General features: G+C 34.2%; 3 protein-coding genes across 9 annotated transcripts; all 3 read right to left on the reverse strand.

Moving 5' to 3' along the window:
* Nucleotides 1-1,502: 1,502 nt before the first annotated feature.
* On the reverse strand, nt 1,503-4,378 carry LOC140957634 (CBS domain-containing protein CBSX3, mitochondrial-like). Of its 6 annotated transcripts, none has more exons than XM_073414964.1 (6): nt 4,147-4,378; nt 2,853-3,115; nt 2,641-2,722; nt 2,057-2,130; nt 1,914-1,974; nt 1,503-1,803 (listed from the first exon to the last, which is right to left on the reverse strand). In XM_073414964.1, exons 2-6 carry the CDS (start codon nt 3,108-3,110, stop codon nt 1,661-1,663), a joined length of 618 nt encoding a protein of 205 aa, XP_073271065.1. In that variant the 5' UTR covers nt 3,111-3,115; nt 4,147-4,378; the 3' UTR covers nt 1,503-1,660. The 6 variants fall into 6 exon arrangements, with proteins under 6 accessions (XP_073271065.1, XP_073271068.1, XP_073271067.1 ...); XM_073414967.1 differs by having other exon boundaries at nt 2,853-3,120; nt 4,152-4,359; XM_073414966.1 differs by having other exon boundaries at nt 4,152-4,358.
* Nucleotides 4,379-7,502: 3,124 nt separating this feature from the next.
* Nucleotides 7,503-13,220, reverse strand: LOC140957425 (mitochondrial import receptor subunit TOM40-1-like). 2 transcript variants are annotated; one of them, XR_012171622.1, is made up of 12 exons: nt 12,962-13,220; nt 12,746-12,827; nt 12,541-12,640; nt 12,361-12,456; nt 12,234-12,284; nt 11,956-12,021; nt 11,126-11,227; nt 10,365-10,433; nt 10,181-10,264; nt 8,715-8,797; nt 7,994-8,089; nt 7,503-7,890 (listed from the first exon to the last, which is right to left on the reverse strand). XR_012171622.1 is itself a non-coding variant. In XM_073414660.1 (11 exons), exons 1-11 carry the CDS (start codon nt 13,098-13,100, stop codon nt 7,834-7,836), a joined length of 942 nt encoding a protein of 313 aa, XP_073270761.1. In that variant the 5' UTR covers nt 13,101-13,217; the 3' UTR covers nt 7,503-7,833. The 2 variants fall into 2 exon arrangements, 1 of the variants encoding a protein (XP_073270761.1); XM_073414660.1 differs by lacking the exon at nt 8,715-8,797 and having other exon boundaries at nt 12,962-13,217.
* A 1,091-nt stretch (nt 13,221-14,311) lies between these two features.
* LOC140957585 (uncharacterized) lies at nt 14,312-17,959 on the reverse strand. The gene is made up of 6 exons (XM_073414901.1): nt 17,701-17,959; nt 17,549-17,583; nt 16,631-16,819; nt 16,002-16,052; nt 14,806-14,870; nt 14,312-14,678 (listed from the first exon to the last, which is right to left on the reverse strand). Exons 1-6 carry the CDS (start codon nt 17,781-17,783, stop codon nt 14,586-14,588), a joined length of 516 nt encoding a protein of 171 aa, XP_073271002.1. The 5' UTR covers nt 17,784-17,959; the 3' UTR covers nt 14,312-14,585.
* Between the last annotated feature and the right edge of the window lie 222 nt (nt 17,960-18,181).

Genomic DNA, 18,181 nt, shown 5'->3' on the forward strand with positions numbered 1-18,181 from the left:
GGGTTCAAATGCGTCACAAAATCCCATGTCTCCTTTAACATTTCGTCGGCACACACAAGCATGCAATGCAGCTTCTAGTTCACAAACTTCTACTCTGAAGAATACCGATACAATTGACACGAAACAACAGATTCGGTTATGGCATCTACCACATCCGGGAGACCCAGTAATGCAGTGGAGCACACACCTTTATCTGTGGAACAACTTTGTTGTTGTTTTGGATGCTTTTGCCTATTACTGTGTTTGCTGATGTTTTTCATGGTTGTTATTATAATTTCTAAATAAATATTGTGCTGTGACTAGGTTTTTTGTTATGTGTTACCTGTTGTTAAATGTATAACACGTTGATGTTATACAATTACATATACACAGTACTGGAAGTTGGGCAAAAAAAATTTCTTCTATATGGTTATATTTCAGAATAAATACTAATATAACACAAAATAAATTTTAAGTCAATATGAAATGCAAGTCTTTCTTTAGCATTAACAAAATCCTCGTTGTTTAAATATGGATTACTACACGCACATCTACCACCATGTCTTAAGTAATCAGAGGAGAAATTATTATTCGGTTTTGGTTTTCCAGTGTAATTAAATATTACTGATGAAATCGCATAAGAAGGTCGGCAGAAAATTAATATAACAAAGGATAGATACAACGATTAAGTCAAACACATATAACATAAACACAAAACAAAACAAGATTGAGTTAAACTTCCTCAACTAAGTAGGAAACAACAGATTTTAGCTAGAAAACATAAACGGGAAGAAAGGTCAGTTAACGACACAGTGAGAGCCTCCTCAAATTTATACAAACTAGGGCAAAGTAAAACCGAGAATTTAAAATTAGAAAACTTAAATTCGATAACAGATTCTGCAAATTAAACTGTGAAACAAAGAATTTAAACACTAAAATCACCGGATTTCCGAAGCTTTCAACGCAGACACGAAATGCGTAAGCGACAGTCCTTGCTTCCTTCGTACGTTGTTGTCTAGTTGGGCGAAGAGATTTTTGTTCAGCTTTTGGGTTGGATGAAAGGGTAAAATAGGAAAAGATACGACAGATACAAAGCATGACTAATAATAATGGGCTGGGGCAAAGGTTTATTTAAACCAACCTAGTACAATAAAGTCCATTGGATAGGGGATTGGGTGGGTTTAGTTAAAAAGGAGCATTGGATTAAGATGGAAAAAATTAAACAAACCTACTTTATCAGGCCTACCAAATGCTGCGTTAGTATAATATAGTCCATTGGACTGTGGATTGGGTGGGTTTAATTAAAAATGTATCAAACTTTGGATTAGCATGAAAAAAACACAAACCTACTGAATCCATGCTAACGAAAGCTGCCTAAGTAATCAATACAAACTTCAAATTTCTATAAGTGATATACAGATCGTTGGTCAAAATGTTACTGAAAATTTCTTCCCGGAGAAGATGGAACCACAAAATTTCGTTCATATTTGTTTGTCAGTTGCTGATTTTGAGCCACATTGATCATTCCCAACACATAAGCATGCATCATATTACTGATAACAGTGTTGTAGATCCCATCTTTATCCAAAACATTCGTAGACAAAGCTAACATCAGACACATTTACAAGACTGAGAGACCATCTCAAGTTATTTTTACCAGCGTCTACGCTCTGCTCCCTAGCTAGTATCCTCCCTGTATAAAGGCATTCAAGCGATTCAGTTCTTCCCGATGCTCGCTCACTACAGCACGGACCACGTCTCCAATGGACACCATGCCTATCATTCCCGTGTCATTGATCACCGGAATGTGCCTGATACGGTTATCTGCGAATCAAGAATTTCATTTGTAAATTAGCAGCTTTACTTCTAGAACCATTCATGTGACACATTCTTGATTTTTTTCATAGCCAGATGGCATGTGGGAAACCAGTTACCTGTCATGAGTTGCATTGCTTTCAGCGCTTTGGTGTCTGGCGTTACCGTAATGAGTTTGTTCTGCGCGCAATCGACATATATATCATAAGAGTTGAGATGTGTTCCTAATTTTTCGACAACGCTCGTTTTGAGTATACTATACCTCTTCGGTCATAATGTCTCCAACCTTTGTTGACTTCGATGACCGTCCTTGTACGATGATTTTCCTAAGATAATCTAAATCCACGGTAGGAAAATATTTCATCAAGAATAACTCTGCTAAATTCAGTTCTTTGAAGAAATCTAGTGATCTTGTCAATGTAGAATTTCAAACCGGATGAATCTGCCATACCATGCTTTCATTTCCTTTTTCCATATACTTCGGTATAAATGGCATGCAAATAACAAAGACTAGAACAGAGATTACAAGCTTCAATTATTTTGAGTCAAAGGAGAAGATAAAGGAATCAGATAAAGGAATCAATGTGCAAAGGTTAAATATTCCAAGAAAACAATCTCAACCTCTCTTCGAGTCAAAGATCAAGTCTACAATTACATTGAAATAACATGGAATGGTTTGCCTTACATAAAACAGTACACAAGCGTATGAAATTAGACAAATACAAAAAATTTAGAGGGTCTCAAACCCAGGAATGGTCTCGGAAATCAAGTATTTTGAGAGGTCAAACTTACATTTTTCGAAAAGAGAACTACATGTTTGGTAGCACTACAGAAATGTAAGAGTACCTCTTTCTGTGATGATTCCAGCAATTGACTTCTGTTCTCCTGGTTGAACAACCACCAAAGCTCCAACATTGTGCTGTGTCATCTGTAATGGACTGGCGATATTCAGTCGTTTTCATAATAAATTTTACTGATGAAATGATGAAAATTTACTATGAGTGGCGGAAATGAAGAAAAGCGAATTGATGCAAGAATGAAAGATATAATACTCTCACCGATTTAACAGCTTCGTACACAGTGTCATCTGTCGTGCACCAAAGCCAGGACCCATCTGCGCTTGTCCCTTTTCCTTTCAGAATATCGGATATCATGGTGCTTTCAAACCCATGCTCTTCCATTCGAGCAGCCGAGGCTGATTCGTGGCGTGCTAACATAAGAGGTCGCGTGGCAGGAGGCGCAAGACGCACATGATGTAGAACAGCATTCTTGAGCACATTCCCATGAGAAAAGAGAGCTTGAATTCCTCCTTGCATTGTTCCTATACTAAAAGAATATATTAGTACAGCTCCAAACAAATTAAAGTTGCTATACTCTGGTTAACTGGGGGCCGGGGGCCATGGCATATCACACAAGAAAAATTTTAAGATTTCTGGTCTGGTTAGTCTACCCATCAGTATCAGAGTCATATAAACCCGAGATCAAGTCCCAAACAGAAACGTTTTAAAATAAGTGAAGTAATCTTAAAATGTTTCACATATGACAGAAATGAATTAAAGGTACAGACGCTATGGTCTCCCCCTCTAACTGATGCTGTCCACAAATCCCACAATTCGCTAACAGCACATAAATCCAACGGCATAAAAGAGGTTTAGCTCAATATCATAACCCGGACTTGACTAGGTAAATCTTGAGTGTCATCTTGAACATCATTTCTCTCAAGTATACAAAAGGACTACTCGCATTCATATGCACATATAAAAAACAAATAGTAGCCTTTTGTGTCCGATACCAGTACTAAAGCGATCTGATGAAGGTTCTCCTTTGGTGGTATGAAAGAAGATAGAAAGTCTATCCAAACTCTCTTTAAGTACTTACCTACCTCTTGTTCACTCTTTTCTGGAGTCAAATCGAGAAATCTATACTTTTCGGGATAGTATCACAAGCTTCCCACAAATTGTTAATAGGAAAAGAGACTTTTCGACAACCGTTACAGCAACCACCGACGAAACTGGACCTCATCCTTAACCATCACAATTCTTATCTGTATCTTGAGCGTATGTCTTTGGAGACATTAAAAAACAACAAGAGTATAAACTAGAAGAATCCGAAACAAATACCACGTGCCATCTCAACATCAAATTTCTCAACCTATTCCGCCTCAACTATCTCAGCACAAAATTATTATCAACGCATTCACTCAACTCAAGATTGAAGATTCCCACAAAAGAAACACTGATTTTTCGGTAAAAAAATTAAACCAGATTTTCAAGAATCGCCAAAACAAGCAATCCATTCACAGATATCACACACACAAAGAATATAGTAAAGATTTGCGCAAGGGATTAGTACCTTACTCGTTGAAAGTGGAGTCAACTAAACTAGCTAACTGAAGTAGCAGTAAAATTCCCAAGAAATTTGATCCTCCTTATAGAATAATACGATTATTATTTTGGATAAATATGTAATGAGAAGTGCAACCTTAAAATCATAAAAGCATTTCCTTTTGCCATGATTTGATCACGACCCTACAGCAGCCCATTTGTTTCGTTTTATTCTGTGGTAATCGCACATGATAAGATTCTTATTCTTGGATTCCGTTGTGTTTCTCATATATATAATACAATCTATTGGAAACATGAATCAGATTATTTAATACCACCAAATTATATTTCAAAGATAATAACTGAATGAGCATGGATAGAGATATATTGATTTGGTTTATATTTATATTAAAAATAATATTTTTGACATTAAATTAATATTTTCACTCAAAACAACGTATATTGCATAATATATTTGAGTAAGTCTCTTGTGGGACGGTCTCACGAATCTTTATCTGTGAGATGAGTCAATCCTACCTATATTCTCAATAAAAAGTAATATTGTTAGCATAAAAAATAATATTTTTTTATTGATAACTCAAATAAGAGATCCGTCTCACAAAATACAACCCGTGAGACCGTCNTTTTTTTTTTTTTTTTTTGAGATGTTTTAAATCTGTAAAATATAATTCAATGAATTATAATATAAGAGTAAGTTTTTTGGGTCAAACAAAAGTTAAAATAATTTTTATTATAATAAAAGTTGCGTGAATTGTTTTTTTATTATAAAGAATATAAAATAATAGTAAAAGTTCTATAATTAAAACATAATATAAAACTGATATTACTAAAACATAATATTGTACTTTTTTAAAAGACGTTATCTAAACAAATATAAGATAAAATTCGATACATATATCTTTTGGAATTATATCAGGCAAAGTACAAGAGTTTAACCAGTATATATATCTCAGCGTATTAATAAATAATTTCATTGTACTGTTTTAGGTTAAGTTTATAGAATTACCATTGAAATACATATTAAGACATGGTTTCAAAACTAGTGTTGGGACTAATATTTTCGTGTAAACTTATCTTCAGACTCGTTCTTTTTAATAAATAATTCAATACTTCCTTCGTTCAAAATATATATATTTATTTGTTTTTTCATCAAGATTAAAAATATAATTTAAATAACAAAATTTACAATACTACAGGATCGTGTGTGCCTAACATAGGATCAACATGATTCAACGACTCTATTGTACAAAGGACAGTGCTCTGCATTCAAGCTTGGTTTCAGGTAAATAGTGTTGTTAAGTTTATGAATAACTCTTTCTTTGACTCTCTCCTTGTTTTCCTATTCTGAAACAAACTTTAAGAATATTTGCTGTCTACTCTTTGGTAAAATTGCATTTAGATTCTTGCTTGCTGCCATCCATCAAGCCAACAATCTGGCGGTATATTCTCATTTGCTTCACACGGAGTCACAAAAATGTTGTGTTAAATTAGATTAAATTAAAGCCTCTTCATCTAATAATTAAAAAAGGAAAAAAATCACACGCCCGCGAAAGCAACAAGTTTTGCTACCTAGAAAAATATTTTAGAATTTGACAATAATTAATGTCGGTGTTGTAGGTGTTGCAAATTAGAAACTATTGATAAATTATCGTAGAGATGTTGCAAAAAACGTTGAAACAAGACTGAGACACAAAGTGAATTGATGTTAGAGTTGGACTTTATCACTTTAGGACAAATTTGTCCCTTATATTATGGAATGCGACAACCGTAAATACGACTTGTGTTTTGTGATTGGCACTCCAAACCACAAAAATAGGGAGAACTTCTATGATATTTTTAAAACTTTTTCTGTATGAAGAAGGAAAATAATATGCAAAAATATGCAGTTGATGAAAATGTATGTATTTTCGAATTTTTGAAAGTCTAACTTTATTTCATTATGAGATATGAGTCTATTTATATTTTTCATGGGTTGCAGTGACCTTTTCGTGATTAATTGTGACTTTTGGATAAGATTTAATCTAATCCGTCGTATCTTTATCTAATGGTGTAGATTGCATCTCATTTGGTGAGACACAACCATTAGATCGCATCTCTTCATGATTATGACAATATTTGGATGAAACCCAAGATCAAACAAATCTCAACCACCATTGTTAATTTCATGGTTCAAATTTAATCTTCTTGATCTAGATCAACCCGTCCCGTGCAATCATCATTCAACGATCTTGATTGCACCTACTCTTGAGTTATCACAACACTAGATCGTTATCTTTCAGATCACGATTCAACTGCTCGAAGTTGGATAGTAGCCGCTAGCATCTCACTTGTCTTAGTGGCACTTATTCACTTGACATATCACTCAATCACTACGACATCAGCACATGTCACGAGTCTTGAATCACCACACCTCTTCATCATTACCCTTTAGATCATGATTCAACAGATCATAACCACCGTCATCTCACACTCATCGTACTAACACACAATCACTCGCCACATCACCAAATCATTGCGACATGTATACTGACTGTACAACTGTCACACCACCGCACTCCAGGTCATCGAGCCTAATTTTTGGGTTGTATGATTAAAGGCACATAAATGCTTTTCGTGTTGATGCGTACCTGCGAATTGCTCCATCAATGTGCTCTTTGCGACGTGCATGACTCGATCTCGGTCTTGAGCATGTGCGCACAGTCGGGCTTCGTCGGTGTGTTGCACCTCCCCCACCTCGTATGACTTTGACATGACTTGACCGTAATTACTTATATTACACAATTGTATAAAGAATATTCTATTGGATTGATTTTTCAATGTGATACGAGTTTCTTTGATTTCCTATTACAACATTAATTTACGAGTTTCTTTGATTTCCTATTACAACATTAATTCACTTAAGCACTCAATTTAAATAATTAATTTTTATTCATCCAAAATGAGATGAGTGGATTCGAGTTTGGGTCCAATTTTTCCTTGAACCCGACCCGTTTACCTCAGAAAAAGAGTGAACTATAATTCCATAATCACTTGTGCAAGTGAGAGAGCATGAGCAAATAGTAGATTCGAAAACAAGTGAGATACATGGGATAAATTTAATCTTTTACAAAAGTATTAAAATATTGTTTGGTAATAAATTGATCATACATTCTAATTTTATTCGATGATTGGCTCAAAATGTAGTAAAGATAATTATAAATTATTATATCCATATATGTATAATTGATCTATCATTCATCCTCTCATCCCGAGTATATCTCTAAATCACATGATGAGTAATCAAGGGACTATTAATGGAGAAAAAAGATTCAAGGAAGGAAATTCTAACGAGTATTCTCATAGGAACATATGAAATAAACACGATAACCCAAACGCCAAAAGGCTTTTCACTTTTTATTAATGCTACCACACGATTAATTGGATAAAAAAAAAACATATATATCTTTATGCATTTTAGCAGGTGATGAAATCAACGGTGCCCCAGGAAACGAATAACACCAAAAGTTCAACCTGTAAAAATTCAACTACAAACTGATTCGAGTCAATATAGCAGCAACTGTGGCTGCCAATGAATAATGTTTACTCGAGAAAAGCACGAAACCGATTCCTTGATTCTCATAGAAAGAGTAGAATCATCCGACCCAAATGATACCCGCAACAACAATTGAAACTCAGAATCAATATGGTACCTATTCTATTCTCCAACAGTTAATCCGAATCCGAACTTGTAATCTTTCTTACGGTGATCTATCTGCAAGATACAATTGCAGAACATGTTGAAAATTGAAGAAATGGCAAAGGGAAATGAAGATAGGTCTAAGAAAACAGAAGGAAGAAGTGGGGTCATTCCTTACCTCAGCTGAAAGAAGAAAATTAAGACCCATATTAAATCGCTCTTCCAGGAAAGCAGCCACAACACCATTGGAATCAATTTTTCCTCTTAAACGACACTGCCAAAGATAAGAGAGATGTTAGTAGGATACAGATGTAATTGTGTTTTCTTTATCCAAAGTATCTAAAGATAGTAAACTGAAACATAATACTATGTTGTTCAAATTCAAAAGCCTAGATGGCGAGATCGCATGAGTCCAGTCATGAATTCAATCCATCTCTATTCTGATCTAACAATCATTAGAGATGCAAACATGTTAAAGAAAATTCAAAATAAATTGACATTAAATTGGTATTAAGGTTTGGATTTGGCCCATTGCGTACACCAACCTTATGCACAAGACTACTTGTTCGGTAATACAAGCAGTTCAAGTGTTTCTAGTCTAATATAAATTGAAGCGACATAAATGATGCAGATATTCTCACAGCTGATGGTATGAATAATAATTCTCAGACAAGGAGATAGTTGCAGAGGACCTTGGCTTAAGCCAAGTGTAAGATATGACCGATATAAAAAACAATATGCTTAAACACAATTTTTTTTTAAAAAAATCTTGACCAAATAAATATAACAATACATTCATTGAAGTAGTATTTAGTAAGTACTGCTCATCTCTGTTGAATCTGCAAATCCTTCATTCTTCCTCAAAATTAAAAATAATCATCATGAAAGAAAGTCCTCACTGGCGATTGAAAAGCACGAGGTTTTCCAGTACAGGATCATGCTTGATAAGCACCACTGAATGATTCAGAATGCATTCCAATATCTAACATTTAACAAGAAATTTTCACTAAAAACGAAAGTGGAAAGTTATCAGATTCATGGCATTAACAAAACACTGTCCATGATGGCTATGGCATTTTTTCCCAAAGGAATGGTTAGCCAATTTGTGAATAACTTAAGGAAGCCAAAAACAAATTTAAATATTGAAGTCGGAGGGTTGATGATTGACATAAAAACAGAAGCATTATTTTCCAGCATATCCAAACAGCTCTCTCATTCATTTTTTTAATCTGCACTTGAACTAATGTAAACTCATTTGGTTAGCCACATAAATTATATCTTAAGGCTTAACATCAAAATAAGAGTGCCATCGTAAGGTCAAGAGTTTGCAAGTAACACAATGTCAGAACTAACTAATATTGAAGAAAATGCAATATTTGCCGCCTTTGTATAAGAAAACCTGCTTCTGATTTATGTTATATATCCACCCACCATAGTTTCTACACTACTGCAACAAAATGTTCCCATTGATAAAGAATTCATTTGAATTTTACTTGCCTATAGGCATATGTAAAAAGTAAGTTGACAATATAAAACGATAGAAGAAAGTGAAAGCTAATCATCACAGCCGCACATTTGAAATTTTGAATTCAAGCAAATGTCAACAAGACTGAAATGCTCATAACAAATTGCTCCTTGAAATTAATAAAAAATTATGAAAGTAAGCGAGCACTTTCATCAATAAAATAATTTATTTAGAAAAAGGATACATGGTTTTGCCAGTAAACCGAAGGGTGTGATTCTATTTTACATGTAAAAATCAGATGCTAAGAGAATAGGAATATGTTCTCAAATTTCTGCTGCTCTCGCAATAAGACAGGTATAGGAAGCTATCCAGCATAAAAAAATGTACAGATGTTCCCACAATGCATAGGCCACAAAATTGAAAAAACTTCAGGTGAGAAAAGGAAAGGAAACAAAAAGCTAATGCACAAAAAAGATATTAATTGTATATCATCATGCCTACAAGCACGAAAACTGAAATTCATCTTTAGTTTACGATGCAACACAAAAGAAATCATATTAACTATAGAAAATTAATTTACATTATGAACATGTGAGTGATCTTGCAATACTAATCATCAACCAAACAGTTGAAACACCAGAAAATTTCCAACTGGCTTTTCACATGTTCTTGATAAGAATGTCTATTTAATAAAGTATGCCTCTCAACGTGAACATAACAAAGCCTCTCTTACAAGCACATATGTCATCACCTTAGATAAGTTAAAAAGCGCGTCATCACCTTACATAAGTTAAAATTATTATATCCACACACACAAAAAAGGGGCACTGAGCTCAGGAAACTAGCACCAGACTACAGAGTTTTGAGTCAAGATACTTAAATTAGTATAATGAGAATCACCTGCCGAAGGATATAATCATAACCAAAGCTGGCCGTGGCATCCCTAGACATATAGTTGTACATGAAATCTGATGCTAGAGAAACCTAAAAGTAAAAGACCGACTTATGATCTGCCAGTAGAAAGAAACGGGCACAAAAAGGTTAGATGTAAAAGCTTATGCTATGGACTATACACTAATGTTACCTTCTCAGATACTTTTTGTACATAGCCTAGAGCAACCATTCCCGTGCTAGCAACTTGGGCAGTTGTAACCTGCATGAGATAAAAGTTAATCAAGCGCTCTGCCCAAGCATCACCAACAGAGAAAAAGAACAAGTAAAACTTTTCCGAGTTTGGTACTATTATGGCAACATATTGTTATTTTCAATATCCATACAACAATTTGGTAGTCCTTATCACATGAAATTCAGATTAGCAGTCCTAATCATCTGAAATTAAGTCTAGCAGTTCCAATTGGCTGAAATTCATTGATTACCATATGCTTGTTTCTCCGCCAAATCAACTGGTGTTTTTCATTTAATTCACAGGGTCAAAGGTCTGTTATTCTTGTTACTTGTAAGCATTCATTCAATTTTGATTAAAAAACAACAAAATAATGCCTATTTCATCCATGAACGTTACTCAGCTATTACACACAGAATAGAGGAGCATTGCTCAATTATAGACAAGATACAAGAATAATGTATGATGTGCAAGGCCACTTCTCTTCCCTTATACGTAGGCAAGTGCTAAAGTTCTAAGATTCGAGTTTTAGTATCCCTACAACTCTAGCCTTTAAATCTACTGAATGACATTTATGCCAGCATAAAATTCCAGGCAATAAATACAAACCAAGACTTCAATTAAATTAATTGTGAAACTACAAGAAAAAAGTTGGAAACGAAACTGAAATGAAAAGTCTCAAACCAAAGCATGTGTTTGAAGAAAGACCCAATAAATAGTACCATCTTGTCGGTGTTGTAACGTGCAGCATAGCCAATCCCAGATTTTCTATGTTGACCAGCCCAGAATACTTCCCCACCCAATGATAAATGAGGAGTCACGCTCTGAAAAAATAATCATTGACTAAAAATTCAATCCTCTATAAATGCAAAACATCTTTAATATTTTTCATTCTGGAATCAATCATTGCAACCACATAAAAGAGTCGAGAGATACATCTGAGAGGACATGAACTTTCAAGAATGAAAAGGATTACAGTAATTGACTTAAGCTATAAAGGTTGTCATCCGATTAATAAAGAACAAGACGGAATTTCTTTGAGATCATTGTCCAGTTGTGCCCAAAGTTCAACTCATTCTTTGATGTTCTCCCATATGAGATACCAAGCCTTACATCTCTTTAAATATCCATTTATTTATTTATTTATTTCCATAATTCCTTGTTGAAGCTAATATCACTATTTTCTTCGGGTTTTCTCACTCTCCCTCATATTTCACAAACTGTTACTTTCTCCAGTCAAAAGTGCTTCCTAGTTTTCTAAGTTGCATCAACAATAATACATACTAGTATCCTTTGGCACACAATCAGCGCCTATATATTAAATTTTAATAAAGAATATAATTTTAAGTATATTAGATTTTTATATAGTGTAATTACGTTTCTACAAGTTTTTAAAATATTATTTTGTATTTTCACTTTATTATATTATTTTTCAGGATAAAATTATAGTTTATTTAACCATTCTTAAAAAAGCATATAATAGGAAACCCACATTTGATGACCATGAATGCCACTCATTCTTTTACGTATAGCATAGAATCAAATCATTCACCTGAATGTAGCTTGCACCAAATAAAGCACCATTTCCTACTTGAAACTGAGTCCTATAGTCAGATCCCTGCACATTATTTGGCATACTATAAACAATTTAACATCAACTCTTTTATTCAACAAAACACTGACATTTATTGTACTCTTGGCCAGTGAGGAGTATGGAACTGAACGAACCAAAATTTAAATCCATTAGTGAACAGAATAGATCAGGACTCCATAGCAACACAAAAACATCGCTATCCAAAAATTATTCAAATGTTCGATAAGCTTATTTACCTTATAATCAAAATTGAACATGCCGTGTGACATATGTGGCTCATTCGTAAGCTACAAAAAGAAAGATCGATTATTGCTTGACTTCAAGATATGAACAGATATATAAGCAAACAGCAAGTCTGCATACTTGAGCATTTCCCTTAAGTGTAAGGTTCTCAGACAAATCACACTTTAATCTTGCATTTAGTCTACCATCTGTCATCACCCTTCCAAAAAGCATCAACTGAGAAAAAACAAGTAACTTTACCACGGTCATACCACGTAATCTCGCTATAAATTGGAAATGAGGAGTAAATCAGTAATGCACCTTTGGGTCTATAAAGTTAGCACCAAATTCATAATGAGCTGTGGGGATTTTAATAGTGTCAGATGATTGAGAAGGAATCTCTGTTGGTCCCATCATCACACTGATGTCAATTACACACCAAATTTCACATAAGCCGCAGCATAGCAAAGAAAGACACCAAAAAAACAAAAACAGAAATGATGTAGAGAATAAACAACCGAGCCACCTATGACTGAGAGAAAAGTTCTGGTTTAGTCCTTTCGTGAAATCAAAACGCATTCCCTCAAAAAGCTCTGGCTTCAAGGACACTGTCAATAACAATAAACAAGCTCAGCATTTTTAAAAACAAGACCTTTTTTAAAATATTAGATTAGATTCGCTATCTAAAACAACAAAAAACAAACATGAAAAAGACGGATGAGTATGACAATAAAAAACTGACTAAAAGCTTCGCGATGAATTTCCTCATACGGAATGGGGCAAGGCAAATCTAAGTAATCTACTTTCTTCTGCTCCGTGGAGGTTGGATTCGACGGCGGCGTGGGAGCTGCGGCAGTCGACGGAGGAATTACAGTCGCCATGGTCTCAAAAAATTTCCTGAATTTGAGAAGAAGATCTATAAAAGTTGATTTCTTTTCTTCTGCTGCCCAGACAAAACCTCTCCTCGATTAAAACCCTAAACCCAATAAGGCAATAAGGGTTCGGTCCACTTTACATATGTTTATTTTTATTTTTAATTAACAATTCAAAAATTAGTGATATGTCCCATTTCTGTTTTTATAGCTGAATTTTTTTTTTATAATTATGTCTTAAAACGAGCCTTGTCCAAAATTTAATATGTCGGTGATAATCGAGGGGCTGGACAACAATTATTATCTTTCTTCCAAATTTTTTATATTACTATAATTAAATAAAATAGAAATTTAACTTAAAAAATTCAAGTTCCTATATTAAATTTGACAAAAAGACATGTGGTGAATTTAATCTCTCAATTTCTAGATTTACGATGTATCTCACGATATTAGATAAAACAATGATAATATATCATACTCAAAACATATATAAATTGACTGTTGAATACATTATGTATGAAGAAATAGATTTTGAAAAGAAATAAAAGTATATAAACAATAATGTAATATAGTAAAAATATCAAACAATTTAAATAGGTTTGAAATTTAAAAACTATATCCAAGATTCCAAGGTAAAATATAATTCCAACTATTTTACTATATCCAAGATTACAAGGTAACATATATTTCCAACTATTTTAATATCACAAAAATTCATATGAGACTGTTTCACAAATTAATTTTGCAAGATAGATCTTTCATCCGAATCAACTCATAAAAAAAATACTATTTTTATGTTTTATGAGACAGATCTTTCATCTGACTCGATCCTATCAAAAATATTATTTTCATTTCTAGTCTAAATTGAGTCGACTCATCTCATATGTTGATCCATATCACATGAAACCTACTTTTTAAATATTATTAGTTACTTTAACATACATAGCATATAGATTAAAAAGAGCTTCTATACAACAAACAAAGAATATATCTAAGTTTAAATCTTAATAAAACCTAATGGATGAAATTTAAAAGTCCGACATAAATTCTAGATAAAAGGATTTACAACTTATTTGATTTGAAACAACTTATATTTGTGAGATTTTAGATGCAGCAAAAATTAACTAACAGCGTACCAATTTTGGGAAAGAATTTTAAATAATCAAAATTGTATGTGGCAAAAGTGAATCTCACTTTTGGATCCGTGACCAAGAAAGTCATAAACTACTAAATTGTAGTGAATTATGGATAAAAGGTTTAACAGAGAAAGATCAAAACAAATATTTTGTAGCACACTTAACAGATTCTTCAAAACAAAACCCTCCATTAATAATACATAAGCACATGATATGGATAGACATTCGAGATTTGTGCAGATAAATTACATCAGAACGTGACACAAAGGTAAACAAGCAGAGAGACAAATTCAATGGCTCAAAAGCTCCTGAATCCACCAAATTCAAGTTTATCACCATTACACAATCTTCACTGGTTTTAGTGTTTACCAGAATTTGCATTGTTCATTGCCTGTCGGAGTTCGCTCAAGAAATCCCTTTGCAAACCACTAGAAACAGTTGGCTGGATTATCTGAAACAAGTAAACAACCATCAATACTCCATGAGAAAGGCGGATGGAGTTTTTTTATCTTCGGGTTGGAGTTGAAGTATGAAAGGGTAGTGATAATGAACGATTGCAAGAACATATTCCATCATACCATATGAGGAAGAAATGCTTGGCCCAAGGCTGATGCACTCTTCTTTGTGTACAAAACTGGCCTTTCTAGTACGCACAAGAAAAAATGTCAACCACATCAACACGGCAGTGGGATAAAAATGAAAGATTTCAGAAAATAAGTTACCAAATAATGAGAACAACTAAGTTTCTTCATAAAAAGCACGTGTCCAACCTTGATAATCATAATATCTATTAAATGATCGAAGCACGTTGAAAGTGATAATAACAGAATGTTGAGCTGATATTTATATGACGAGACTGTAAAGATCTGTTACAGCCTCACAGGTTGGTACAAGGTAGATTCTAAAATACGGTATGTGAGCCTCAGGTAATTAGATGGAGCCCCACTAATAAATACTCGGTTGGCCAATTCCTAATGATGTATATTTCAAAACTTTGAATGCAGGAACCAGAACAAAAATTAGAAAGTACCATAGATAATTTTCAAATGGATAGAATCACATTGATCTATGATTCCATAAAAAAATAATTGCTCTTAAATTGAAATACAACTATTGCCAAAAGAAGAGGTAAAAATATCACTTTCCCATGTTAGTTCTCAAAACTATACTTCGATTGCATTCTGTATTCTAAAGAAAACATAACGTACAACTTCCCAAGATAAAAAAGCTCATTTTTAGGCATAGTCAAGCTACGCTTAACCTTTCACACCCATTTCTCCCCACAGCTTCGGTGGTTACTGGATGGAAGAAATCAGAAGGAAAAACTATTCCTGGTCATTACAAGTAAAATGCATGACCATTGACATCAAAACTTCAACTTAAGCTGAGATAAAAATGTAAATTCTAATTCACAAAGCAGTGACTGATTATTTGACATTTACTGAAATTTCCGAGGCTCTCAAACGCACAGTGAAACTAAAAATTCTTGAAAGAAACTGAAATAATTACGAGGTTTCCAAAATAGACCAACTCACTAAATCTCTGACTTTGCATAGCAATTAAAGAAACATATTATTACCATACCTTATTTCCAGAACACGTTCAAACATCAAATTAACAAATTAAACAGAAAAGGAAATTGCTTGACTTCACTTTTGGTTGAAAACATATGATAGATTGGAAAATTAGCCCTAACATATTTTCACATGAGAAGAATTAATGCACATGCATAAACATTTATGCCAATAAATATATTCAGCGTTCGTGAACTCACCGACTGAATCTTCAGGCAAATTGTTGTATGCACTCATAGCAGCTGTCCAACCTGCACCAAGAAGTTAAAGTTGGATAGTGAAATGATCAAACCTGGTACCCTTTTAGACACTTAAGAATGCAGCACCAAAATTGGCTCCAGAAGCAACTAAAAACAAAGGCAGTAGAGCTAATCCACAAGTTGCATATGCCTAATTTTATTTCCAATCAACGACAGGTATATCTATGCATGCAAGAACATGGAAAACTCCTGACAACTCTGCTCTCTGGAAATAGAGTCCAACAATTAGTTGTACATACAATAACACCTGTATTAAATGCGGTTTAAAACATAATGCTGACCAGAACTCTATTTTCTGGTTCTCAAAATCACATAGATAAGACCAAAAGACCTACAATAAGCAGCGGTGCATGTTATGCATATGATATGAGATCCATGTGACAGATTAAATGAGGAAGTGTTTTTGATATGGGAAAGTCTTCAACAATTAAGCAAACCAAGGCTCATTTCCATGAATAGATGATGACACTGTAGTTATTCCATCTCTCTACTTCGTCTTACTTTGAATGATAGCAGGAAATATTCAAAACACATGTAATTCCAGAAAACAATAATTGAAAGAAACATACGATTGTTCAAAAGCTGAAAAGCTTCACTGTTTGAGCATCCGTGTAAAGGAATTAGTCTCGAGCGATGACTTTCACCAGAACGTTTGTTAGCACCAGCATCTCCATGATCGACCGTAGAATTAGTTTTCGTAGAACTAATGTGGTTTCTCTCTCCATCATTAGCATACGTGTTTGCCCGTTCTAGTCGATCTGTAGAATCACATCATCAAAAGTTTCATGACGAAAGACATCTGTAAAAGAATTGATCTACGCAATTCTAGTTGCATACCTTGAGTCAGATGAAGTATCCTTAAATTAGATAAACTACATCATATTCTAATGCCCTATCACCCAATCAGTATCTCGGGTCAGAGTTATGAATTTAATTTTTTTAACCCACCCAACCAACCCCTAATTCTACTGGAGTAGATGTTCCATGGAAACTATTCAACCCATCAGCAAAGTCGGTGCTGTTGGTGGAAATTAAATGGCGTCTGTTCTTCCATAGTACAGTTGGCTTAAAAAATGGGTTGGCCTTTAGAATCCTCACACCAATTGCACGACTACCGAATAATAAGCTGGTTCGCAAGATATTTGATAAGACACAAAAGATCAAGTTTTTTTGCACTGATGTATTCCATAACTCTGGCTTTCGAGATTGAATCAAAAAGAGGAAGGATGGTCAAGAAATAATCAAAGAAATTACCAAAAGATGAAACTTCCAAGTATTGAACATATGAAAGTTACACGAATCAGATTGAGACACAGTTGTACTTGAGCAATACAATTAAGTTAAACGATCAGAACAAAAATTAAAAATATGCGTAAAACTACAATAAAACTGCATAAGAAGAATGTGGTCGCTTGAGACACGGAGTAAGACAGAAAATCCGTAATTAGGCCAAAAATAAAACGTAATCTACACTTCCATCCAACTACCTCCTCCGGACTTGCGTCTGCCGAGCAACCGATTCCTGCATGAAATCAATCCAGTAAATAATTCCCAACTTCTTAAAGACCGCCCAAAAAAACAAGAGAGCGAAAATAAACGAAAATATGAGAGGTACAAGAATCCAACTAGTTCTTCGTACCGCTGATTAGGTGGGGCGTAGCGCTTGACGGTGGCAATATTGGCGGCGGCTGCCGAAGAATCAACGCTCAGGTTTTCCAGCATTCTCCGTCCAATTCTTCAAATTTACCGCCACCGCCGACAGCACCGCCACCGGAAGTCGAAATCGTGGAGAAGAGGAGAAAAATGGGGGGTTTTCGATCTATTAATTTGATTGCAATTTCCAACCTGGCGCTTTTTAGGACCGTAAGTACTGAGTCCCTTCAACGATTCAATTTTGTTTTGGTCAAGATAATGAAGCCTATTTATTTTTAAAACAATATTTTGTTTTGAGTAGCAAAAAAAATAAAAAACAATTTTAATAGATTAATAGAGGAAAATAATTATATTTTATTATTGTTGATATCTGCTATTGCAATCTTGATCTTTTGCCTACCCGTGCTTGGCTTCAATATTAATTTGTCCTGCCGAAATATGCTCTAATTTTTGTTGTCTTAGAAATG

The sequence above is a fragment of the Primulina huaijiensis genome, chromosome 14 (assembly GCF_012295235.1).
Source record: "Primulina huaijiensis isolate GDHJ02 chromosome 14, ASM1229523v2, whole genome shotgun sequence".
Classification (NCBI taxonomy): domain Eukaryota; kingdom Viridiplantae; phylum Streptophyta; class Magnoliopsida; order Lamiales; family Gesneriaceae; genus Primulina; species Primulina huaijiensis.